General features: G+C 39.7%; 1 protein-coding gene across 1 annotated transcript; it reads left to right on the top strand.

Moving 5' to 3' along the window:
* Positions 1-579: 579 nt before the first annotated feature.
* On the top strand, positions 580-17,541 carry MEF2B (myocyte enhancer factor 2B). The gene is made up of 9 exons (XM_075190847.1): positions 580-885; positions 6,949-7,046; positions 7,214-7,417; positions 12,413-12,523; positions 12,704-12,848; positions 13,719-13,828; positions 15,853-15,949; positions 16,065-16,173; positions 17,155-17,541. The coding sequence occupies exons 2-9, from the start codon at positions 6,993-6,995 to the stop codon at positions 17,420-17,422; spliced, it is 1,098 nt and encodes a 365-aa protein (XP_075046948.1). The 5' UTR covers positions 580-885; positions 6,949-6,992; the 3' UTR covers positions 17,423-17,541.
* Positions 17,542-27,594: the final 10,053 nt, after the last annotated feature.

The following is a 27,594-nucleotide window of genomic DNA, read 5'->3' as shown; positions in this document are numbered from 1 at the left end:
ATCCTATGATGGAATTAATAGCAGTAAGCATGGACTGTGTAATTGGGCTTCTTCATACATATTTTGTCCAGGTTGGAAAATGCATACTGCTAATATGTGGATAACATGCAAAATAGACACGTGCTAACAGACAAGATAGGTCAGACAGCATATGGTTTGCTGTCCAGTGGTTTGTAAAACATCTGCTTACTTCCCCCTTTTGAAGTAAGTATTGCTATCATGTAAAAATTGGTATGGCGTTTTGTTTTTTTAAGGAGGCGCTTTGCAAAAATGTGATTTTCCAGCGGTTTTGACTTTAGTAAGTCTAAGTAAGTTGGTTTGCAAACTGCCCAAAAAAAAAAAAAAAATCAGTATCACTAAACTGTTTTTTAGTACAAGCCTAGCCAACCACTGGCTCTTCAGGTGTTGTGAAACTACAAGTCCCAGCATGCCCTGCCAGCTATTAGCTGGCTCTCTACTGCCAAAGTATGCTGGGACTTGTAGTTTCACAACACCTGAAGAGCCACAGGTTGGCTTTAGCAAATGTCCCCCGAGTCTTTAAAACATGTTGCTACATTTTTTCTCTTTGCTTTATCTATCTTCATTTACCTATCTCCTGGGAAAAATACTCCACTAAGCCAATCAGCAAATGACTAAGGCAGGGATATGCTAATTACCTCAAGTTGCTGGAAAATGAAGCATGTGCAAATGTCTTTCCAGTATTGTACGGAGGAGGGAAAGTGATTTTTTTCTAAAGAGGAATCAATGACTGCATTTACAAGAAGGCCTTTCTATTTATAGCCATCATTTCCTTTCATTTTTGCGATTGAAGCAGAAGCAAGTACAGATGTGAGCCCGGGTGTCATTAATCAGAGATCAGAGAGCTGACAGAGTGGCCCAGTACAGGTGAGTGTAAAGCCACTCGTAAGGATGGAATCAGCATTACCTGGAGAGCAGTGCACATGTATGGGAGACAGTCAGTGAGTAAAATAATGTGAGAGATGGAACGAGGTATAAATCAGAAGTAAATGTATGAGTGGAAAAGTGCTTTAGCAAGTATGACAGTAGATCTGCTAATTGGCAACAAACCTAAGCACTGGCATGACTGATGCAAGGAATAAACATAACAAAATTTGCCTTACCGTGTCTCATGTTTCAGTGAAATAAAATTGCATTATCGAAAGCTGGGGTTTAATGTTAAGAAAACTTTATTAAATAAGGGTGTGTTGGTGGTAAATAGTGTTAACAATAGACTTTGTGACAATTAACGTTAGGATGGCCACAGAATAGTTGTTAAAGTATTGCAAATAGCGATTACATTAACAGTATGGGCAATTAAAAAAAAAAATGTCAGTAAATGAATAAATTCACTAAGAAGTAGCTGTTATTCAGAAACATGATACAAGTACTGAGGATAGTTAGTAAATGTATGCAGCTCCTAAGCCTTTTACTACTGAATTGTGCTAACTGCTAAGAGGAAAACTGAACATGTTTACTCTTAGCTTTTCTTGTTAAATATTCAATAAAATAACTCAAGTAGAATGTAGGCATTATATCCCATAGTAATCAGATATTAGCTAAGCCAGTGATGGTTATTGAGAGGGTACTCTGCACTCAAAACGGTTTGTCCTGGGGTGAAACCTAAGGTGAGAGCTGCTTGAATTTAAGAGATATTCAGATTCCTTTTTCATGAAAAAAGATGATTAGGTAAGTGAAGTGAATTATGTATGTCAGGAACAAACGGTAACTATGTAGTAGGAATGGGCAGGTATATACTAAGCCAGTGACGGGTAACGGACGGCCCTAGTGCCACATGTGGCCCTCCGAGCCTTCACCTGTGGCCCCCAGCTCCTTCCTGCTCTATTGTAAGATTTGTTTGTTATATGTTGTACGGCTGGGTACACACTACAGGAAATTTCTCCCAATGCGTTATTGTTAACGATTTTACCAAAAAAGTGCAGATCAGCATGCCGATTCATGTATACACGCTGTTCTTCATCTGTCGTAACCATCGGCTGAAAAAATTATGACTCTGCACACTCTATGGACACTGCCGGCTGAGAGTGTATACACAATACAGGATTGGAATGTCATCGTTCCATCGTTGAATGAGATTTTTAGTTTGGTTTAAAAATCAAAATAAACAATATAATGTGCTTTGGAATGCTAATCATGCATCGTTGGAGTGAACACACTAATGCGATATTGGCCGAACGGTCATTTATCTTGTGATTGGCCCGATAATCGGCTGAAAACACAGCCCAACACTTGTTTAATATGCCTACTGATATGTTATTACAGATAGGTGTCTCTTTCTTTGATTACATTATTGCTTTAACTTAATACTAAGATAAAGGTTAATATGCAGACATTGTGAAGGATAGATGTCCACCACTAAAAATGTATCAGGATCATATTGCTAAGCTAAGCTTTTCATTATTAAGTTGAGTTGGAACTGAGTTTTTATAACATTGAATAGCATTGGTTCAAGTGCACTTTAAACTCAATTGTTCCAATTGCTTGGTAAATGCCGTTATCCAAGCAAAGTGGAAGTCAGTCTGCAAAATGCCTTAGTGTGTGAGGAAACATCATGAGTATCAATTTTTGATTTTTGAATTGTTAAAAAATGCTTTATTCTCAGAATTATTTTTTTTAATGATTGTAATCTTTTATTATCATCCTGAGATGACAATAACAGAACATGTATCGCACAGTACAAGTACTGCTAGAATACTTATTAAAAAGACTTTCCCATGCAAACTTACCACAAGCGAGGATATAGGTTATCACCCTTTTATATATTGGTCAATGTGATAATGAGCCCTAAACATTTATGGAGGCTTAAAGACAGGGTATGCCATCAGACAATGAACAGGTTAAAGTGGCAGAGATGCATTTTTGTAGTAGGTCTCCCGGGTATGCGTGAATGTAATTAACATGGGAAATGAAGGGTTTGTGTTCAGGATCTGTAAAATTGAGAAGTCTTCCATTGATAATACAGCATTCTGTGAGACTGTGTATATAATAACTAATTAAACACGAGTATCCTAATTAGAGTCATATCAATTCATTCAAAGACAGTCTGGCACATTTACGAAGCATACAGTAAAATGTCTTTATTTTGCACCGGTACGCCTGAATGTACTGCAAAGCCCACATTTCATCACACCAACTGTCCAGAGGCGCTCTTTGAAAACGTGTCAATTTCACATTAAAGTCCAACCTGGCCTAAAATAACCATGAGAGTAAGGGGACATCGAGACTATGTACATGTGACAATTTTATGAGTGAAGCCTTTTATTGCATTGTTTCTGCAGTGCTCCACAAAAGTTGGGGATCCAGTGAACTTAATTTTCCCAACTCCCCTCAGATGGCGAAAACTTTTGCTCCTCTGCAAATGCTGCCATCATGTTCTGTAAACTTATGTTCTTTGGCATCTATAAACCCATCCTCATTGCCATCTGTAAACCCATGCTTTATGGCATCTGTAAACCTATGATCATTGGTGGGTGCACGTCCACAAATCCAGGTGCATGGGGAGATTCAAACTGGTTTTGCACTGTCCAGTGAACATTTTGCTCTTTTTTAAATGAGCTCCAACAGGGGCGTAATTATAAATGTCTACATTTCATAGCAATATTGTGGTGGGGCTTCCTACTTACCATTATCAAGTCATATCCACCTAAATCTCTGCTTCCCCAGACTCTAGTCAATAAGCAATACTAATTGCATTAGTAGCATATTAGCCTGACTTATATATGCAGTCATTTTATCCTCATTATTTTACAAATCATATAATTGCCTGGATAAATTAGTTATGAAGCCATATTAAGTTTTACTTTGACACAGTTTTCCTCTAGGACAATGCCCACTATGCTGTTGGGCCACAGAGCAGTCACATGAAATGCTTTTGCTATAGGTATGCCCTTGTGCTCCATTATGTTCCAGGATACTTCATATAAGAGGATTATTAAACAGTGACATCAAAATAGGAGAAACTTATTCACTACATTTGTTAATTGTAAATATATGTCACTCACCTGCTGGATGATCTGGGGATATAGAATTTTGCATGACAAAGTTGCCCATAGCTTGTGTTGCCTTAAATGCCTACTATATACAATATGGGGCATATTCAATTGTTGGCGTTACAGCCAAATTTAACGCGCCGTGCGCACTATTACCATCATTACGGTAATAGTGCGTGTGAATACCGGTATTACGGTACTTTTCTCGCTGAATCCAGCTTACTATTACCATAATAACGGTAATAGATTTTCCTCTGCGGAAAACTCAGAGAATTCAATATACCCCTATGAATGTTATGTACCCTCTCCATATAACTCCCTATCTGCTAATTTTTGTGTTTACTTCAACTAATGATATTAAGTTTCTCTTATTAATAAAGATAGTACGATGTATGACCCACAAAACTTGTTTGATTTTGGTACTCGTATTTCTCCCTGCCTTCACCTTGGGAAGTGGTATCTTCAGTGGCGCACGCAGGGGGGGTTTCTGGGTCTCCAGAACCCCCCCCTCCGCTAAAAAGTGCCCTAGATATTGGCATTGTAGTATACAGCAGCCGCGGCGCTGTCTAAGAAGCGCCCGCGGCGGTGCTGTATTGTATACAGCACCGCCACGGACGCTTCTTTGACAGTGCCGCGGCTGCTGTATACTACAGTGCAGCCGAAACTGAGCTGCGCGGCAGGTCTCTAGGATTATTCTTTTTTTTCGGGGATCGAGGAAACCCCTCCTGAAAAATCCTCCGTGCGCCCCTGATCTTACTCCACATATAGTATAACACACCTTTCCTAATCACTCAGACCCTCCGTCTTCTGCTGAAGAATAAAAAGATCCAGCTCACTATAAACTGAAAGCCCTCATTATTTCAGCTGTTCTCAATCTCATCACTTCTAAATATAAAGAGAACTTTGCTTCTTTTTTTTTCATTTTTTATTTTCATATTTTAGGTTTTATGATATTTCCTCTTATACTTTCCTCTATTATTGCATTCATCTATCATCTATCTATAGCTTTGTCTATAATTTCCCCTTTTTTGGCTAAAATAATATTTTACACATATCTACATGTTTCCAATTGTGCAGGTTTAAGATATTATTGGGATTTCTCAACATATAAAATTGTCAATAAATTATTACTTTTTGTACCATAACAAGGCGTGATTCATTTTTAGTAACACCAGTAACAGTTAAAAACAATCTTCCTAACAAACCTCATTGTGGCTAATGAACCCTCTGGGATATTTCATGATCTGATGCAAGACCTGCAGTACTACCCCCTACATCTCCAGGTGAACATACTTTGTCAGGAGGGGGTCTCTGTAAAGAGCAGGGACAGGATAAGACTCAAGATAACAGGGACGCCCCAGTTCTCTTGTGTCTCGGGAAGTTTCTTGATTACGTCTGTATTTATTCCCTATGGGCGTGCAATTACTTTTAATAATTTCTTTCAATTCCTTTTAATAACTAGAAATATAGTTAATCTTGAAACTGCAGTTAATATCAATCTATTAATGTTACAGTGTTTAATATGTTTGTAGTATACAGGATACTTTTTTATAAGCATTTGCCCATAGAGTGTTTACCATGGGAAGAAACTTTAAACTCCTCCTAAAATGTCTGAATCCGGGATCATTGGTGAATGATCAGCTAAAAGAAGCTCTAAAAAGGCCAAATGCACACATGTAAAAAAAAGTCCTGTAAGAACAAACACTTCAGGGTTTTGGCAGCATTAAAGATGCTTGAACTGGCCGTATATCAATTATTGATCCAATTTATCGAATTGCCGAAATTTCTCTAATGTTAGATTAAAAATTGGTCTATTTTTAAGAAAGTCAAACTTGTTCAGAAACGTTGGAGTTGGTTTTACCATGCTTGGACCAGTTCGCACATGTGCAAACAAGCTCAAACACGTTCGAGCTAAAATTGATACAATTGGTGTTTTTCAATTGTGAAGAGTGAAACTAAAATGCAAATGTGAGCCTTGAACACAAAGGTTTGACATAAAAAAAAGTTTAAATACTTTATTCATTCAAAATATTATTTAAATTAAAACAGACACAGACATCAAATTCAAACTGCAAATTTTCAACCCATAACTTTGACTCAGGGTGTATTGACTATTGCACTGCAAACTAGTGAGTGTATATCCACTTACAGTATAGCAGCAATATTTTAGCTTAGACTGTGTGTTTGTATTTCCCAAATATTGTGAGTACCAATTTTACCAATTGTATTGGTCTATGCCTGTCTGTATTAAATCAGTGATTCCCAACCAGTGTGTTTCAACAGTACTAGGCTGGATATTTCACAACAGTTTAGTTACAAATATTAAAAGCAACATTAAATTAAAGATGTGCAATGGGAATGCTATGTAATGTATACAAATATTTGTTATTCTAGTTTTATTTATCACAATATGCTAATACTAGTGCATGACAAAACAAATAATTATGAGGCCGTAGTCTCATAAAATAAACCAATTTGCTAAACAAACAGTCTCTTCTCATTCATATGATATCACATGGGTTGTATTCAGTTATAGAACCAAACCTCCCAACATTCCAACTTTAGACCTGAGGTGGTATGTGGTCATCTCGAGGTGGGAGAGTGGCCATATCCTGATAGTGGTGTGTCTCAGAGGTGCTAGGCCGCCCTTAATCCATTCACTCCCCGGAAAATGCCTTTGCACATCGACAAACATCTACAACTCTACAAACTCCCATCATTCCTATCTTTCGGGATGACAGAACAGTTCGCCAGGATCAGGTCTGCCCCCACCTAAATCAGTAAAGTTTGGGGGTATGTCGGAACTGTAACTGAATCAGTGATGTGTATGTGTGTGTGTGTATGTGTATATATATATATATATATATATATATATCCCTGCCTGTATTGTACGATGCACAAACTCACAATCAAGAAAACTCTATTATTTTTTTATTTTCAGTTCTGCAAGGTAATTTTTATTAGCCATCACAGAATAAAATCCAGATGGGTCGGAAGAAGATACAGATTGCCCGTATATTAGACCAGCGCAACAGACAGGTATGAGCAGCAGCTTTGTGTTTGGGCATAGACCCTTATGTAACTGAGGGACATGTCTGCTGATGGTCACTAAGTGAACTATAGTACACTCTAATAGTAGGGAATTGGTGTTAAGATAATCATTATTTTCGGATCTTCATCCCTCACTTCAATGGTCTGCTGCACAGGTTACCTTTACCAAAAGGAAGTTTGGATTGATGAAGAAGGCATACGAGTTAAGTGTCCTGTGTGACTGTGAGATTGCCCTCATCATCTTCAATGGATCTAATCGTCTCTTTCAATATGCCAGCACTGACATGGATCGCGTACTCCTGAAGTATACCGAGTACACTGAGCCACACGAGAGCCGCACCAACTCTGATATCCTGGAGGTAAGTGACTGGCAGTAGGTTGTATTGAGTAAGAGAAGGAAAAAAAGGGATAACCAGATTTTATGACCGTATCCAGAGAGCCGTTGTTGAAATGCTTCCATATAGACTATGGCACAGTTAACTAGATTTAAACAGCATTTTGAGGGACACATTGCTGCTAAGCAGATGCACGTGTGTAAAAATTACTGGACATATGTTTAGGCCATCATAACTCTTCCCGTACAGGGTCTAATTCGTTAAGTCATGCAAAATGACCGTATTGTGCTTTTTCTTTTAAAAAAAGCATGTAAATGTGCATACGCATGTCTATATTCAACTAGAAGCGGATCTGAAGAAACTTCTCTTGTTGAATATGCGTCTAGCAAGCTCTCACTTGCTATATTGAGACAGACACAACACAGTGCAGAATATGTAGAATATACATGTGGAATATAAAGTCCAAGCAGAAAAAAAGAAAAGTATTCAAGGGAAGAAAAAGTAGGTGTTTTTTTCACATTTCTCCCCCAATTAAATACATTTATCAGGATGTCATTAATGTGTACTGTACATAAAATACGTTTTTACAGTTGCTCTTGATTGCAAACACATGTCCGAACATGCATACTCGACTGTCATCACTATCACTCGGCACTTAAACCTGACCTGTAGCTGGTGTAAGTGGCAAGACTGAAAAACACATACAGTGAAGATGCCCAAAGTTTGAATCAGACGCTGCTGCGTGCACTTAAGCTTGGCATGCCCTTACTTTACATTGACTACAAGCATATGTCCCTTCCCCTCTCCATCCGCTCATAAAGTCATAGGCCGTCAGAGGTGTACCTTGTAGTCAAAGATTGATTGGATGTTCTTGTGTTCATTGACCGCAGAGACCATAGACCACATTGACCATATAGACCACATATAAAATTCACCTAGGCGAATTACATTATTTCTTCTTTCTCTTAACACACTTAAACATAGATTAAAATAATATCCTCCCCTTTCCCAGGCTTCCCCTTCTGAACTATCTTCTGTGTTTTCTTTATGCATATACTTTAATATGGAGTCGGTCCCCCTTTGCAGCTTCCACTCTTCTTGGAAGGCTTTCCACAAGATGTTGGAGTGTTCCTGTGGGATTTTGTGGCCATTCATTCTGTAGAGCATTTACAAGGTCAGACACTGATGTTGGACTAGAAAGCCTGGTTCGCAATATCCATTCCGGTTCATCCCAAAGGTGTTTGATGGGGTTGAGATCAGGGCTCTGTGCAGGCCAGTCAAGTTATTTCACACAGAACTCATCATACCATGTCTTCATAGTCCTTGCTTTTTGCACTGGGGCACAGTCATGTTGGAATAGAAAAGGGCCTTCCCCAAACTGTTGCCACAAAGTTGGAAGCATAGCATTGTCTAAAATGACTTTGTATGCTGAAGCATTAAGATTGCTCTTTACTGGAGATAAGGGGCCTAGCCCAAATCCTGAAAAACAGCCCCATACCATTATCCCTCCTCCACCAAACTTCACAGTTGGCATAATGCAGTCAGGCAGGTAACGTTCTCCTGGCATCCGCCAATACCAGACTCGCCCATCTAACTGCCAAACAGAGAAGCATGACTCAGCAGCACTCCAAAGAACACATTTCCACTGCTTCACAGTCCAGTGTTGGTTGCTTTACACCACTCTATCCGACACTTGGCATTGGTCTTGATGATGTGAGGCTTGCATGCAGCTGCTCACCCATGGAAACCCATTCCATTAAGCTCACACTGCACAGTTTTTGTGCTTATATTAATGCCAGTGGAAGTTCAGAACTCTTCAGCTATGGAATCAGCAGAGCGTTGGCGACTTTTACTTGCCATGCGCCTTAGCAGTCGTTGATCCCGGTTCTGTGATTTTACGTGGTCTTGCACTTCGTGGCTGAGTTGCTGTTGTACCTAAAAGCTTCCACTTTCTAATAATATCACTTACAGTTGACCGTGGAATATCCAGCAGGGATGAAATTTCATGAACTGTCTTATTGCAAAGGTGGCATCCTATCACAGTACCACGCATGAAGTCACTGAGCTCTTCAGAACGACCCATTTTGTATCACAAATGTTTGCAAATGGAGACTTCATGGCTAGGTGCTTGATTTTATACACCTCTGGCAACAGGTCTGATTGAAACATCTCAATTCAATAATTAACAGGTGTAGCCAACTTACTTTTGTCCATATAGTATATACACACCAAATATGTGAGATTCCCGATAGAGGGTAAACAATGATTTGAATATTACTTGACTAAACAGCAAATGCATTCAGTGCTGTAAATTCTGTGTACACTGTATAATTGTTTGCTATTGCCAAATGTAATGTTACCTTCTTAAAACCAGTAAAGAAACTTTGCACACAGAAAATCACTGGACATGAGCATAACAAAATGCTACTAAACATTGCATTGAACATAATAAAATAAGTTGTAAGCTACATTTGCAGTTAAGTGTTGGTGAAAGCATAAATATACATGAATAAAGCATGAGTTAGACACATTTTTGCAAGTATTTTCAAAGCCCTTCACAACTTTTTTCTTTTTGCCGTGTACTGCTTTTTTCAACAAATAATGTAAAACCAAAGACTACATTAGATAGAACATGTAACTGAAATTTCAACGTTACGATTTCAAAATGCTATGGTGTGAACCACACTATTGAATTAATATATTCTATTTATAATGTGCTTTTCAGACGTTAATGCCTGAAAAGTGGACTATAAGAAGATAAAGAAGATTGTCCATAGACACTAAACACAGACAATAAGGGGATAATTGTACCCTGAGGTAGCATATTATCAAAAAACACAATTACTGGCACACGCTTGTATCACGGACATCTGTCTGTATACAAAAATATCAAACCAATATTTTTTAGCAGCCGTCCATTTCCTGTGCTTTAGATTTGCTGCAAACTTTATTTATAAATGCAAATAATCAAAAAATAAAATCTAGATATTAGATTTTGTGCGAGATAGATTTCAGAAATAGGAACTAACAGTTAGGAATGTGTCTGTGGTTTTCATTCTACATTTCCGTAACCAGAGGAATGACAAAAATACTAGTGTTATTTGCATCTACTGTATTTTTTCATGTTTTTAAATTTCTCTTAAAGAATAAGGACACACACCAATGGTCAATGAATGCATGGGTCCAGATGGTTTAGGTTATTTAAAGAATGTTGTAATTTTTAACAATTTAATGTGGACCTTTGAGAGACTTTCTTTCCTCTTGTAACTTTTGTTAAGTGACTTATATCTAATTCTAGGAGAGCAACCCCTCATTTGAAAAATGTATATAGTCTACCTAAAATACAGGAAAACAGATATATATATCTGGAATAGAAGATGGTCCATTACTGTTTATATTTTTCCTGTGCGGATAATCAATAATACTTTCTTGAAGACATTTATGAAGCTCACAATGACCGAGACACAGTGCAAAGTACTCTTTAGTGAAGTCATTGGCCTTGATTTGCCCTTGCGGGCCTAGATTTCCAACAAGGTAGAGCAAAATTGTAACATTTGCGGAGGAGCCAAAGTATGCAAGATGGAAGAAATTGGAGAAAGCAAGGGATGAGCAAAGAGCGGTTCCTGCTAAGTACAATGTAGATATATGGGTATGCCTAGTGTTGCAGATGAGTGTATTATTTAATACATTCTAAACTGTTATTGGAGGTTTTTACGCCTTCCAGTTGCACTTTATCTGAGAAGCACACTCCTTGGCGCATTTCGCATACGTAAAAACGAGCTTCAAACACACAAGTTTGACACATGTAATAAAGACATTGTAGAGATACCCTCACTGTCATTATTAATTTAACATACGCAGAATTTTAGGAGAAAACCAAACAAGTTTAATTTAATAATAGTGTTGGTTATATGGATTGTAGGGGGTTGGTCATTGATTTGACTTTTATACTTTTGCAAAGTGCCTCTTCAGTTTTTTCTGTCACCAAGTACCGCTAAGCACATCTAGCTTTCAGATGTGTTCGTAAAGTAGGGGTGCACCTTTAAAAGTAACGTTGAATTGAGCAACTCCTCGTCTCTCCCATTTACAGACACGTAAAGCCACATACCACATCTTTAGGTCACTGCTGCAAGTAGCTCTGTTACCTGACAAGATTCTTAAACTTCAAAAGAAAGCACTACAGTTAGCTTAGTGTGACATCACTGACTATGACCTCCATAAAGAGCTAGAGCCGTAACTTAAAATTTTCGTGCCTGGGGCAAGAAGGAAAACTACTGCCCCCCTAGCCCGCAATTTGAACCAAATGATAAAAAGATATTCATAAACTGTGCCCCCATTCAGCTTTGCACACTGAGAAGTTGACCCCTCACACAGTGCTACTTACAAACCGGTAAAAATTAGTTCTGCAGAGCAAGACACAAAATCTATCACTCACACTCTGCTGCCTACAGAGTGATGTTAGATAGAGAAGCATTATTGCTGTCCGTGTAATCTGCTACTTTATAAATGCCCCCTAAAATAAAACATTTCACAGGATTTTAATCTGTTATTGCCATTTTGAAATGGCGATTCCAGATCACTTATCGTCAGTGATACCAATGTTATTTGCAGCGGTAGCCCTTTCATGTGTAGGATGAAACAAAGCAAAGCCCTTAAACCTGTCCCTTAATTTCCTTTGAAAACAGTACTTTTTGTACTTTTTAGAATCATAACACGAATCCAGCTATATAGAGGGTTATCTGCAAGTGCTAGCACCAAGCATTATTTTTTGTGATTACCTAACTTGTTGTGCTATATTTCTGTAGGATAATGTTCATTGTAATTGGTCTCACTTTTTATAAAACATGGTAATGTACCGTGCGGGATTACTAATGATAAGTGATACAACTATACCTCTCTTATGAAGCCACTGTTACCTGTAGTGTTAAAAGATAGAGTCAGTTATTTAAGTATCATTTATTTTGCCCAATTGAAAATGTCCTGTCCCATTTATTAACGCAATTACTCTTTGCTGAACAGACCCTGAAGCGCCGGAGGCTGGAACTGGACAATGAAGACATTTTGGAGCAGGGGGAAAAGTTGCAGAAAATGAGGAGTGAGAAATTAGGTCTCTCCCGTAACACGTCTCCTGTGAGTAATGAAAATAAAATGCCATGTAGACAAGATGATCACACACTATGTATGTATTTTGTTTGATGAAATGTTTACCCTTCTCTTATTGAAGATTTTCTGTGTTAAACCAGTTTTGAACTATAAGACTTATTTTTCCTATTTGCTACCTGATTTTTTTTGTCTTTTTTCCCCGATTAGTCTTTGCTGTTAAATCAGAGTGTTTCATACTCTGCATTTGATGTAAGAGGCACGGATCGAACTCTCACATCTCCTCCAAACATACATCAACCCTTCAGATCCCCAGAATGGAAGAGCAGCCACTCCTCTGAACCCATGACACCAGGTAGCAATCATCAAACATCCTATTCTAAACATTGTTACTGTGAACACCATTGATTAGTGGAAATGTACATTCACAGGTCAGTTACATCAAACCTCTTTACCTAATGAGAAATTAATTTACTTGCTAGAATTTTTTTTTGTGTACTGCATTAAAATACATGTAGGAAATGTAAGTGAGTCCTTGCATAGTTCATTAGGAAGATCTTGCACATTCTCAAAATTAGTATTAATGCTGGTGTATGGAGGATCTTTTAAATTCACATGTCTGATATATGAAGCCTACACGATCCACATTTGTGAGCACAAGTCAGGATGTGGTATAATCAAAGGGGAAGTACTAAGAGGAGCATATTTGCCAAACTATATTTATAGACAATTTAGAAATTATTTATATACCTTCAGGAATCACGCTAAGCCATACCACCGAAAACTATATAAAAGCACAAAGCTGCCGACTTAATACTACACAAGTTTCAAACAAAATTTTGTATAAGATAATGATCGTTTTTAGGGGTATTTTGCCCTCCCTGTCAGTTATACACTCCTTTATGGAACACTTTCACTCCAAATATAAGTTATGACAGCACTACTACAAACCTAAAGATATAATTTACAGGATATTTTTCATATATTCATGTCACTTGTGTAATTTAAATATTATCTATCTATCTATCTATCTATCTATCTATCTATCTATCTATCTATCTATCTATCTATCTATCTATCACACGTATAATCACACATGTATATATATACCGTACATATATATATGTATGTATATATGTGTATATATTAAATATGTACGGTCATGTATGCATCTGTGTAGGTGTCTGTCTCTTATAGTGTGAAATTTTTTGCAACATTTCTCCAGATACTGGACATCCACCGGCATCTTACAGCAGTCATGGGAGGCAGAGCAAAACCATATCTTCTCATTATCAGAAAAGTAACACTCAGGGGACTGAGATGGGTACCATCCTGGTGAGTGCGGAGAGGGATGGCAGAGAGCAAAATGTTGACCTTTTTCTCCTGGATCCCGGATCTTCTATATAATACACACATGTCTGGTATCAATTAGTCAACTTGTTTAAGATTTTAAACATAGCATAACAGTACAATACAGTACACCCCTTCACCAGAAATAGCACTTTTACACCTCTACCCATCTCATATGTTAAAGCATAATAGATACTTGGGTCACATTCTCAAGACCAGCAAAATTGTAAAGATCCACTACCTCCCACCATCACTAAGATTACACCCAAAATCCAGTTCAACATTGAAATGGAGGCCCTGGGTGTGCCGTATTCTACCTCTGATTCCTCTCCCTTTGTTAAATGGTATAAATAGAATGAATATGTTACTGATGACAAAGGTTCTGCAATAATCCAGGCAAATATTGATCCTCAGCCCTTGGCCTGTGTTTCTAGATGTCTTACTATTGTAGTACTGGCTTTTGTGATGTACAGTCATGGCCAAAAGTTTTGAGAATGACACAAATATTATTTTTCACAAAGTCTGCTGCCTCAGTTTTTATGATGGCAATTTGCATAAACTCCAGAATGTCATGAACAGTGATCAGATGAATTGCAATTAATTTCAAAGTCCCTCTTTGCCTTGACAATGAACTTTATCCCAAAAACAACATTTCAACTGCATTTCAGCCCTGCCACAGAAGGACCAGTTGACATCAGGTCAGTGATCCTCTCGTTAACACGGGTGAGAGTGTTGACGAGTACAAGGCTGGAGATTGGAGTCATTTTCTCTGATGAATCCCCTTTCAGATTGTTTGGGGCATCTGGAAAAACGCTTGTCCGGAGAAGGAAAGGTGAGTGCTACCATCAGTCCTGTGTCATGCCAACAGTAAAGTATCCTGAGACCATTCATGTGTGGGGCTGCTTCTCAGCCAAGGGAATGGGTTCACTCATAATTTTGCCTAAGAACACAGGCATGAATAAAGAATGGTACCAAAACATCTTCCAAGAGCAACTTCACCCAACCATCCAAGAACAGTTTGGTGACGACCTATGCCTTTTCCAGCATGATGGAGCACCTTGCCATAAGGCAAAAGTGATAACTAAGTAGTTTGGGGATTAAGACAAAATTTTGGGTCCCTGGCCAGGAAACTCTCCAGACCTTAATCCCATTGAGAACTTGTGGTCAATCGTCAAGAGGCGGGTGGACAATCAAAAACCCACAAATTCTGACAAACTCCAAGCATTGATTAGGCAAGAATGGGCAGCCATCAGTCAGTATGTGGCCCAAAAGTTAATTGACAGCATACTAGGGCGAATTGCAGGTGTCTTCAAAAAGAAGGGTCAACACTGCAAATATTGACTCTTTGCATAAACTTAATGTAATTGTCAATAAAAGCCTTTGACACTTATGAAATGCTTGTAATCTTACTTCAGTATACCATAGCAACATCTGACAGAAAGGTCTAATAACACTGAAGCAGCAAACTTTGTGAAAACCAATACTTGTGTCATTCTCAAAACTTGTTGCCATGACTGTATTAGTAATTCGGTTTATTGGAATCCTGCCCTCCCGAAACTCTTGCTTTCACTCATTGTTATTCCCCTTCTTTTTTATTCTGTACCTTTCATTTCATAAGAATCTTTAATAAAAATCATTGCGGGAAAAAACCTATTCTGAAATACTGCTCCTCTGAATGGTGAGCCCCTCTCTGCTCTGAGGCGTGTGTCTTTATAGAGACAGTCCTCCATTTGCCTTTACAAAGTGTTGCACTTTTCCTGAGTTCATTAGCTAATATCACCCACTCAGTGTGTTCTGATTATTTCAGTATTTTCTGGTGTTTATAGCATTGTATCATAAGCTGTGCTTCACAGAAATTTGTATTTGAAATCTTGTGACATGGGCATGTGTGTTTATGAATGCAAGTAATATATACCTGTTAACATTATTCTGTACGTGACAGAAGGTATGGCTTGTACGTGGGCCAGTCTGTAACAAACAAATGTTTTCTCTCTTTTTCTGTCTCTCAGCAAAGGCCTATGGTATTTCCGAGTCTCCCAACCCGAAACACCATCTTACCTATCCATGGTCACGGAAAATACTCCTATACATCGGTGCATCACACAGGTGTGCATGCACATACACTTGTGTTTCCAACAAGAATATATCCTGTCTGAGATATTAGACATTTGGTATATTACAAATGCATTGGTACGTGATTTTTCAATGTTTTTAATATTAGATATGTCGGCTCCGTCCGTCCACTTACCATTGGCTAGACAGGCAAGACACACGTCATGCTCTTGGACACATCCTCATTCAACAGCGACCCATGGAGACCATCACTTCAGGTGAGGTAGGAATGAAAGAGTTCCTAAGTGCCTTTAAGATTTTTGGATAAAGTTATCTTTTAATGCCGTTCGGTTATAATGCTTTAAGTGCTATTGCTGGACATAGCTAAGCACCGTCTAAATGTTTCTATTAAATTTGACACCGCCAATGCTTTGTTTCAATAAACGAGCCTCCATGTAATCTGCCACATATGTCTATGCTCTATATGGGTGCCCTTACAACATTGGCCAATCCATACCAGGGGCGGATCTAGAAAAGTATCCTACCCCGGGCGATTTAGGGGGGGCGATTTAGGCCCCGCCCCCTTTCTGACTTCAAGGCTGCCGGCGGCTGCACAATATGTGCAGGTCCGCTCGGCAGTGACAATGTGCTGCCCGGCTGCTCTGATTGTGTTTTAAACACAATCAGAGCAGCCGGGCAGCACACTGTCACTGCCAAGCGGAACTGCACATATTGTACAGCCGCCGGCAGCAAGCCCCTGCTAGGGGGGGGGCGATCGCCCCGATCGCCCTCCCCTGGATCCGCCACTTATCCATAGTTCCATGGTTTTAATAATTTGAAAGAACATTCTAATAAAAATGCCACAGAGCCATGTAATTGTATTATTGTCAAGTCCACTGGTGATATTATTACTGTAATGATCTGTGGCTGCATAGAGTGTACTACAAATGTTGTGTATTAGCATGTTTTAACCAGTAGCAAGGTGTCTGATTATATAGACCCAACATTGAAAGCTGGCCTTGAAACTGTTAGTAAAAATAAAAGTACCAGATATTATAGTACTCAAATATAATACTACCAAATATTACAGTACTGAGGATTATTTATTAAGCATTTACTGTTAATGTTAGAGTTTTCAAACCTGCATGATTGGTCCACACTAAGTGTGTTCTATTCATTTGTATGTCTGATACATTTTCATGCACCTAGTCTAATTGTGAGCTGTCCACTTTTGGTATTAATTGTGCTTTATTCTAAAGGACAAACAGTAGGATCAATTATGGCGGAGAAACACATACAGATGCCGAAAAACCTCCCATTCCGCTGGACATAAATGTGAAATTAGAACCTCTCTCACCAACAATAGGATGTTCTCCCTTAACCAGCTCACATACCCTCTCTTTGAAGCCTAATACCCCAATGGACCTCAGGCATCACCACCCAATATTGATCCCTAGGACATTGTTAGATGGAAGACCTAGCCTTTCCAACAGATGCCTGCAGTTGTCAAGAACCTGGCAAAGTTAATGTGGAGACAAGTTTTTACCATAAGAATAGGAGTGTATGTATGTATGTCTTGTATAGAATCCTTGATTGTAGTTGAAGGAGAAGACAAATGTTTAAATTAAAAGAGGTTTGAAACTCCAGCATTACTGTAATGCTATTGACAACCTGGTGTGTGGTCCATTAAATCCACATCTCTAAGGAAACTATGTTAATTTCTCTAGGCAAATACTATATAAATACCGGTGAGACTGCAATGCCCAGATGGCTGTTATATGCCCAGTATTTAAGGTCACATGGCTAAGAGCTTCAATGGAGTATTTCTCAGCACCTTAAACTCATGTAATTAAAGAAACAATAGAAGATGAGGAATGCACCAGTTATTGTCCCCTTCAACCTGAGATTATAGGTACAGTAATTAACAGGCAAGGTGAAATTCACTGCTGAAGGATCTTTAAATTTGCCCTTCTGTGGATTCATCATGTAGCTATTAATACTGCGGTATATTGCTTTATCACTTTCCTCCTTCGGTGTCTTTGCTTTCATTCCTGTTATTCTTATTATTACTTTGCTTAAAAAACAATCCTTTTCACTTTACTACTCAGTCTTAAAGGGGATGAATACCGCAGGCTGAATTGCAGTATTTGTAAAGTATATAGAGTATATGCAGCAGCAATTCATACATGGCCAAAGAGAGCTACTCACATCTAATCTTGTGCTGCCCTCTTTATCCATGTAGAAACTGCTGCTGCAGAACCTCCCAGCCAATCTCAATAAATAATAGGATTTGGATAATCTATCAAATTTTAAAGTGCCTGCTTTGTACAACCTTCTCTCCTTCTGTGCTCCTGCTGTGTGGGGATACTTCTCCTAACCAGCATTTATTTTGCAGAGATATACTTCTCCTACAGCTGCCTCTTTTTGATTTACATGTCTCAACCTCTCTTCCTTAGTAAATCTCCTTCTGTACCCTTATACCAACTACACCCCCTAGTGGAGACACAGCTAAACTCTACACTAGCTTTGTTCTATTATAGATCTGAATCTATGTCTACATTTTAGGGAATCAAGACCCTTTTGTTAATAAACTGATCATTGCTGTCTAGTTCAAGCGGAAGGCAAATATAACTCTGGATCTATAATCATACAAATCCAATGTGCAGTGTAATTGCAGCTCTGCTGTACATATCTGTGTATATGCTAGTACCTGACAGCATTATTGTGAATGGGGTGCAGAATTGTTATGGATTAATGTGTCCCATATTCTTTTACATTGTAAGCTCTATGCCAATTGTCTCTATGTATGTGTACTGATTATGCTTTATCTATAATATAATCAATGCTATTGTACAGTGTAGAAGTACAAGTTTGTGTCTTATAGATCCTGAATGACTATTACAATACTAAAAGAAATAGCTGTGTCCAAGACATAGACTGTCCATGGACAGAGACCTCTCCCACACCCAGCAGACTAAATTAGTATTACCGGCCCCTCTGCAAGACTTCAACCGTGACTGTGGTGCTGTATTTAATTTAGATGTGACTGGGGCCTATTTGCTTGGATGCCTATTTCAGTTAGATGCAGGTAGACCCAAGCAGTGGGCTATATGAGATACAATCACTCTGACTGAAAGGTTTTATTAGTACCCCAATGAGCTGGTACTAAATTGGTTTGCAGATTTGGATTTCTTGTGGCGGTTTTGTTTATGAGCTGCATACTAAATTAGTAGTAACACCATAGCCACAGTTATCTGTGCGCAGTTTTAATATTAATTTAGTATTGGTAGTCAAAGGCGAGTAGGTGAAAGGTTCCTCTAAAATAAATACCCCACCCCAGCAACTAAGGTATTCCTGTTCCCGGGCCTGAACTTTTGTGCCAGAGTAAGGGAATATATTCAACTAATCGGTCTCCTTCACTTGTACTATTATCATTATTATTATTATCATTATTATTATTATTATTATTATTATTATTATTATGTTAAGATAAGTAATAGGCTGAATGCGCCTAAACTAATGGTGTGTGTCTGACAGGAACTTAACATTAAGGGTTAATGCGTGTGCAGTGTCCAGCCAATGGGTGCCACAGGGAGGGTTCACAGTTCTTACCTTATATATCTTCCCTCTGTGGGCGGGCTGGTCTCTTGGTTCCTGTATGGCTTGCCTCCCTCCCACCCGGCTTATTTCAGTGGCTCACTCTACCAATTCTCGTCCTCCCCCTTTACAAAGGAGGGATAGAAGTGGGAGAGCGGGCAGTCAGCAGTTAATAAGCATATGGTGTTACCGGTATGGCTGGGGTCACTGCCCCTTCCGAAGAATCATGACTTTTGGTCCTTCCGAGTGGAGGACCCCGTGGTAGGCTTTGAGTGGGCGTCAGGAGGGGCGCAGTCGCCTCGTTAGCCCAATTTGACACCAGTCTATCGTAAAGGAGTTTACTCCTGGGACCAGTGGGTAATGGTATGACCTTACACTGTTTGGCTTTGTGTTTCGATTGCTGACTGCTCTGCTCTGGATGCCAAATCTTATTAGAGTTTCCTTAAATAAAAATAAACTATGACCTTTTTGCCAAGTTATATCTGGTGTCCGTGTGGTTATTACATGCTTTAAAGTAATAAGAGATACATTCTGTTAATGGTTTAAAGTGCATGGAAAAGAGACATCTGAACTATGCAGTTTATTATTATTATTGTTATTATTATTATTATTATTATTATTATTATTATTATTATTAATAATAATAATAAGTGTCTACTTAGATGTCCTCATGAATCTTTTTCTATCACTCCTGTGTAATTATCTATTTTATGATGAGCAATTTCAGCTATCTATTTCAATGTATACAGCTAGGATTCACTTAATTCCTTTTGGAAATCTCAGCAGCTCTACCGAACTAAAGGTCTAGTCACAACAAATGCAGTAATAATGGTCATTTATGAAAAAAAAAGACAAAAGGAGGTCAAAGGGTTTCACTACCCTCTCCGTGTAAAGCCTGATGACCCCTGCTCATGAAAGACCCCCGCCCCCATTTCAAATTTCCCACAGGCCCTTCGCATTCACATACATCAGTTTGACTTTATGCTGGGAGGATGGGGAAACCGTTTATTGGTTCAGAATTATGAAGAGATAGCACACACTAGATTTTCTCATACAAATGCAAGAATGTCTGCTTCTCAGCTTCTTATTCTGTGTCAGAAACAACTGACATTAATGGCACATTTTCTTGCATTTGCTATCTTTTCAATATTTATTTCTTCCAGTAATAAGGCAGTTTTTATGGACTTTGCAAACCTTGCAATACATGATCTTTCCGGTCCTCACTACGACATTTTATGAACATATACAGTTCCATAGATTGTCTTACCATGACCCTTTTTTAAAAACATTTTTTCCCATAATACATTTCACTAACTTGAAAGTGATGTAAACCTACACTGGGAGTGGCACTCGTTTATAATACACAAGTGATGATAATATATGTATAAACTGTGAGTTCTCAAGTTATCATATAAGTGTTAATTAGTAAAACTTGTTTTGTATTGAATCACACATACTACTGTGTTTATTGCTAATTGTAAAGTTATGTGGAGCATGCTGGCATTATATAAATAAATAATAATAATAATAATACATCCCTAACTGTAAATTGCTACAGATATCTCTATGCAAGATGCTTTTTTTTTCACTATGTATTTCGGAAAAGGAAAAGAAGGGGGCGCTCATTGATGCATATAAGACTTTATTAACAATGTTTCTTAGTAAGTAAAGACATGTACCAAATAATATCTATCCAAAGAGCATTATACACTCTCACCAGGACACCTGAACTGTCTCATTTTCTAACTCATGGAGATTGGGTAATACAAAGTGGAGCTGCAGACCAAATACACACTCTTAACTGTGCTTACCACTTGTTTTTCTATTAACACTAGTGGTGGTTATATGGACACACAGCTTGTTTTCTATTTATGTTTTTTTACATTTATTAAGGATATTGTGAATGTGCCCTACATTAATGTTATACATATATAAGACCAGGGGCATTTTATGAGTCTAGTGGACCTAGTGGGCAGACATATGTAATTAGAAGAGAGTGGGAAGGCACATGCTACCTCTCTCCCCATGTGTGGGGTCCAGTTGAGTTGGGTTCAGCTGTCCAACAGGACAGTTTACCAAAATTGGAACTGTTCTTTAACAGTCAGGACAGTTGTCAGACTGTACTGCTCTCTCCTACTTGTTCTTGCAGTTTTGTCTACCTTACACTGCTGCTGGTGGTTTAAGATGTGTTGCTGCTTGGCCAAATATTGGAATGTTGGGCCGTGCTTGGAAAAGGGATAGGTAATTGTCACCTCCTGGAAAGCCAAGCAACGAGTGCACACTCTAAGCCTCCCTCCCCTAAATCAGCCCTGACATTAAATCAATATTACTCAAATTTAATAAATAGAAATTCTTCCCCCAACTACTTCCATCATTAAATTATTAGCCCCCACATTTAATAGAGACCAATATTGCACTATTAGCCCTTACAATACATTACTTGCTCCCACATTCAATATTAAATAAAAAAAAATGATATGAAGTGAAAACAACTGTTTTTTCCCCTTTTCAAAATAAAATGGGAATAATATAGAAACAGTGCTAATTATTTAAGTACTATCCGCTGAAGGGGTCAATAGAGTCAATTAGAAGCTGCTGATAGACACCATTGCATATCGTTGCACCTCCTAAAAGGTATATCTGTGGATGCTTCCATGTGTAATAATATTATGTTGCAATTATGTGAACATGCCGTTACTATACTCTGCCCATGGTTATTTGCCTTTATTTCACCTCTCCAGGTCAGATAACGAACCTGCAGAACAGACTGGCGGAGGTCTTCGCCTATAGCAGCCACCTTTCCCGTAGAGCTAGATGCGCTCACAGGTACTTGGATGCCCCCAGGACTTAACTCCAAAGAAGTGTAGGTTTGTTATACTAACCACAGCGCAGGCCTGGAGACAGTACAGATGGTAATGGATGGTCAGACGGAAGCCAAGGTCAGGGGTCACTTGCAGGGTAGAATAGTCAGAAAACAAGCCAAGGGTCGGGGTCACGAGCAAATCAGCAGAATCCACGGTTCAGGCCAAAAGGTCAGGGTCACAGGCAATAAGGCAAATTCCAGTATACAGGCAAAACGGGTCAAAACAGAAGTCCAGCAGAATATAAAGCAGGTCAGCACAAGTATCAAACCAGGATGCTATAACCGGCGGGGAGGCTAAGCCCTCCCTGCCTTATATACTGACATTGGCCAATCAGGGCTCAGCCCTGCAATGCCCAACAGGCTCAGACTTCCTAATAAATTGTAATGTTTAATTAGTCCGCAGGCTATACTTAGCGCATGCGCCCGGCTGCAGCACTTGCCGGCGTGCAGCGCTTAACACACTCGGCGTCTGGCCGTCGTCATGGCGACGGCCAGGGACGTCAGTACGGGAAGGAGGAGAGTCGCGACGGTGCCTGTGGCCGCCGAGGCACCTGACATTGAGTTTTATAAAATATTTGCTGGGGGAAGGGAAGGGGGAGACATAGATCAGGGGAAAGGGGTACATAGTGGGTATGGAACACAACAATATATCATAAAACACAGGCAATCTACACAGTCACCTCTCTGAAGTAGTCAAATACAAGTATAGCCAGTTGGCTAATGGAGTTTAATTTCAAAACCATAAACATAAGTCAAGTCTTCTTATACAACATGGAGACCAGACCATTATAACTATGTACTTAAACCTAAGCACTGTGAACTTCTAAGATAAAAAAAAACGTTAAGGCCCAGGAGGACCAGTCATGTCCAGCTGATGGGGGGAATGAGGTGAGGCTCCCTCTCCCTCCGTAACATAAATATGCCACCTACACCATTTCATTAGTGGGGAGGTGACTGCCGTGGAATACGGAACTCCTAGAGTCTCCATCTGGAAACTGAAGTTCACTTTTGCTATAATCTTAGGCAAAGTCGGTGGAGTCAGTTGCTTCCCTGCGTGTGCTATGGCAGCTATCGTTGTGATAATAACTTGACCTATCACATATCTGTCCCAGGAGGGTATTGGGGTGGGGGACAGTAGGGCAAGCTCTGGGGAAGGGTTTGTTGAATGTGATGAAAAATATCTAACCACAGGGGTTGCAGGATTGGACAGGACTAAAAAACATGGAATGAAGTGTCGGGTGTCAATGGAGATTGGAAAATTGTTGGACAGAAACCCATTGCTAAATACCCGCGCAGAGGGTTTAGCATAAAGCGCCAGGATAGCACTCAGGATCTCCTCAGCCAGCCCCATATGCTCCAGAACCCTTGTCATATATAGCCAGTGGAGTCTGTCAAACGCTTTTTCAGCATCTAGTGAGAGCAGGAGCAGTGTATCTCCCGTTGTGTGGATCTGTTCTATGAGGTGGAAGATACGCCTTGAATTATCAGGAGCTTGTCTGCCTGTGACAAATCCAACTTGGTCCGGGTGAATCAGCATAGGGATAACTGGGGAGAGCCTGTTAGCGATGAGTTTCGCGAAAAATTTAATGTCCGAATTTAATAGGGCTATAGGTCTATAGCTTTTACAGTCTGTGGGTTCCTTTCCTGGCTTAGTGATAGTGATGGAAACTGGTTTACTAACAGATTTAGAGTGCCCACAATCGCAGAACAGTCCAGGATAACCAATGAGATGTTTGGAACAAACTGTTTCTGTCGACTGCTGTCTCTGCAACCTGGGGAGAGAACATAAGAGAAAAAATCCAAAACAACAACATAGTGGGGGACATACATAGTGTAAGCCAACAGGTATAATTCCAAAGGATATAACAGTGACGTAAACATAAGAATTCCTTCGCTTGAGGTGGGCCCAACTGAACAATCAACACCATTGTATAAAGAGACTAGATATGTGTGAATCTCCGTATAGTGTTCCGGCTAGAATGACCAGTACTTTAGAGAAAAAGTCCAATGGTACCGTCCCTCAATCGTAAGGTTGCAATTCCTGGAAAAAGTGTCCATCTCGAGGTAAGATGATGATATGCTAAGAGAAAGTCACTTTCCTAACTACAGAATTCCCCTAATCACCACTGGATTGATCCCTGGGTTTAGGGTCAGGCTGTGGAGGATGTTCCAGGACTCCAAGATATGTGATCCCTCTTCCACCGTGGAGATGACATGCATCCTATTGTTTCTGTGGACCAGGAGTTTAACTGGGAATCCCCACCTGTAGGGAATGTCATTTTCTCTCCGTATTTTGGTGACTGGCTGGAACGAGCGATGTTTGGTACTGTAGCTTGTGAGAAGTCTAGAAACAGCTGTAGGTTTCGCAAACTGTCTGAATCCTCTGCTTCCCTCGCTGCTCTCAAGATACGCTCCTTTAAATGATCTAAATGTATGGGCATGAGGGTGTCTCTGGGAAAAGGAGCTGACGCATTTCTGGTTTTAGGTAATCCGTGTATTCGATCAAGTATGTCCTAAGTGGAGGCTGTTGGCAAGAGCTTCCGAAACAGATCTGTGGTGAAGGACAGAAAGTCAGCATTGGAAACTTGCTCTGGGATACCCCGTATTTTGAAATTGTTCCGACGGGATGTATTCTTCACATCTGCCAACTTATCTCTCAAAATAGACACTTCAGATTTGAGTTGTTCATGCGAGGTTATCAGCTCGTTATTGGAGGCCACCATCCCCTCCATATTGGTCTCCAGACCAGATGGTCCTTTCTATTCCCAATCTCTACCACTTCCGCTTGAAGTGTGTTGATAAAGAACACATTTCAGCAAGTATGTCTGTTTTAAAGGTAGAGAACAGATGCTGCATCATTTTAAAGGTGGCAGATCTGGCTAGGGGCAATGAGTCGCCACAGTTATCAGCTTCTTTAGAAGAGGGTGAGGAGGCATTCAACTTTTGAGGTTTAAAGAAGGGTAATTGTTTAGCTGGTGTGGTCGGTTTGATCTTTTTAAGGGCCATGTTTACGTCTATGTTCCAACAGAGTGATTGCAGCTCTGGCTCAGCTTTGTTTGGATAACCCAATACAGGAGAAGCCAAAGGAATTGTATGCAGCACATTGATAGCATGCAGCGTGGGTCAACTTCTCCTAGAGGAGGTGAAAAATGTGCATGCGGGCAGCAACTGTAGATACATTTTAGGTCGGATACATTATTGGTTAGACTGTAGCCTCCAGATAAGGCAGAGGCCTATGCAAATTCGTATTCTTCTAAGAACCCTTTGCTCTAGAATAGCAAGCTTGACAGGTTATGGGCTTTAACTCCAGGGTATTGAGAAAATGGAATAAGTGGTGGACCTCGCTAATCTCAGCTGCTGCTAATCCTCCTATTGGAATTACACAATGTTCCCAAAAAATGTGTCTATAATGGATATATAAGAGTATTCAGCGCCACTGAGTGTATTCACATAGGTCTACAGGTTGGTGTCACCAACCTGTAGTGCCGGAAACCATCAGGACCGTAACTCGCGGTTACAATACCCAGAGTTTTATGGATGCAGCAGTCACACCAGAGGGACCCCAGCGGGAAACAAGATGTGAGAGGCTGCGCTTGCCGGGTCCGCTCTTTCAGTTCGGTGTTCTCAAGCCCGGGTGGATTATTAGGCGGAGATGTGTCTCCGGGTGTCGACCAGGGCAAGGAGTCTGGTGCGGGTGGCTTTGGTGGCAGCGGGCAATGCCTGCAGGGAATCTCACATAGGTGAATGCGTGGAGGACTGTGGTCTGCCAAGGGCCGCAAAGCCAAGAGCCGTGTGCGTGGCAGAGCCACAGATCTCACAAGTCTCTGTGTCTCGCCAGGGTTCACAGGGGTCTAATTATGCCCAAATCTGTGAAGTGAGGGTGCTCTGAGACCCGATGTTGTGGGATTCTGTGGGTATAGTATCAGGAGCTCAACCCAGACACAACCAATCCTAATGGCCGCCAAACCACGCCTTCCTCCTACATTTTCGACCGCTATCATTTCCCATTGTTACATAGAGGGACATTTGAATCAATCCCCCCCTACCTATGAGTTTGTGCGCCGTGTCCCAGATGCACACAACTTGTTTAATAATCAGTGCAGTGTCCTTTAGTATCTTTCCATCTAAAATGGCCAGTAGTAAATATGGCTGGATCCCATATGCTCAGCTACAAGATTTTGCAAGGTGCACTCAGGGATTCCCCCATCTGTCCCCATAGGTGTGTCAATTGTGAATCATAATAGTATAATTTCAGGCTGGGACGAATTAAATTACATTATTCCTTTTAATACACAAGTTTTCTCAATGAGCACCGAAAAGATGACATAAGGAGGCATATTTACTAAACTGTGGGTTTGAAAAAGTGGAGATGTTGCCTATAGCAACAAATCAGATTCTAGTTATCATTTTTTTAGTACATTCTACAAAATGACAGCTACAATCTGATTGGTTGCTATAGGCAACGTCTCCAGTTTTTTTAAGTCCGCAGTTTAGTAAATATACCCCCAGCACTCAATTGCACAGATATTATTTATTTGACATGGGACTTCCCTGTCAGCTGAAGAGCCATAGGTTGCCCACACAATACTTATAAACTTCAATATTCTACTTCAATAAATATTAACATATAAAGCAAAAGCAATAATAATAATAGGTAGTGACAATTGGATCTAGACAAAAAAAGTCCCAGGCCAATTAGCAATCCCCAGTAGCCTTGCATGAATATACAGTAATGATTCAATATTGTAAAATTTACCCCAACTGAAATAATGTTCTCTTTAAGAAAATTGAAGATGTTCTAAAATTACAGTTAATCAGCGTGAAATGTGCCTGTTGGCAATAAGTATAACTACTTATCACAGCTCATATTACAGCCCGCTCACCACTTGAGACGCAATGTGCATCTGACTACTACTTTACATACGGTACTTTATAGGTTGCACTAAAACGTGCAAAATTCAGGGCTAATTTAGTGAGAATCATACAGGCTTAACACATTACTACATCTTTATCAGGTCATTTCTCAGTGTACTGTCACACCTATGTTTGCACAATTGTGTCTCTGTCGTGCACCAGTGAGTAATACATTTTTTTTATCCACTCAGATGGTTGTGTGAACCCCTTCTGGTATGAAACTCCCCTCCGAGTGGGGTACCAAAAGAGAAATAGTCAGGTAAAAGCACTGGCAGCTCGTACATCTCCGCTCATTTTAATTACATTAGTTCACTTTGGCTGAATT

The sequence above is a fragment of the Mixophyes fleayi genome, chromosome 1 (genome assembly GCF_038048845.1).
Source record: "Mixophyes fleayi isolate aMixFle1 chromosome 1, aMixFle1.hap1, whole genome shotgun sequence".
Classification (NCBI taxonomy): domain Eukaryota; kingdom Metazoa; phylum Chordata; class Amphibia; order Anura; family Limnodynastidae; genus Mixophyes; species Mixophyes fleayi.
This window is presented reverse-complemented; position numbering and strand designations above follow the sequence as displayed.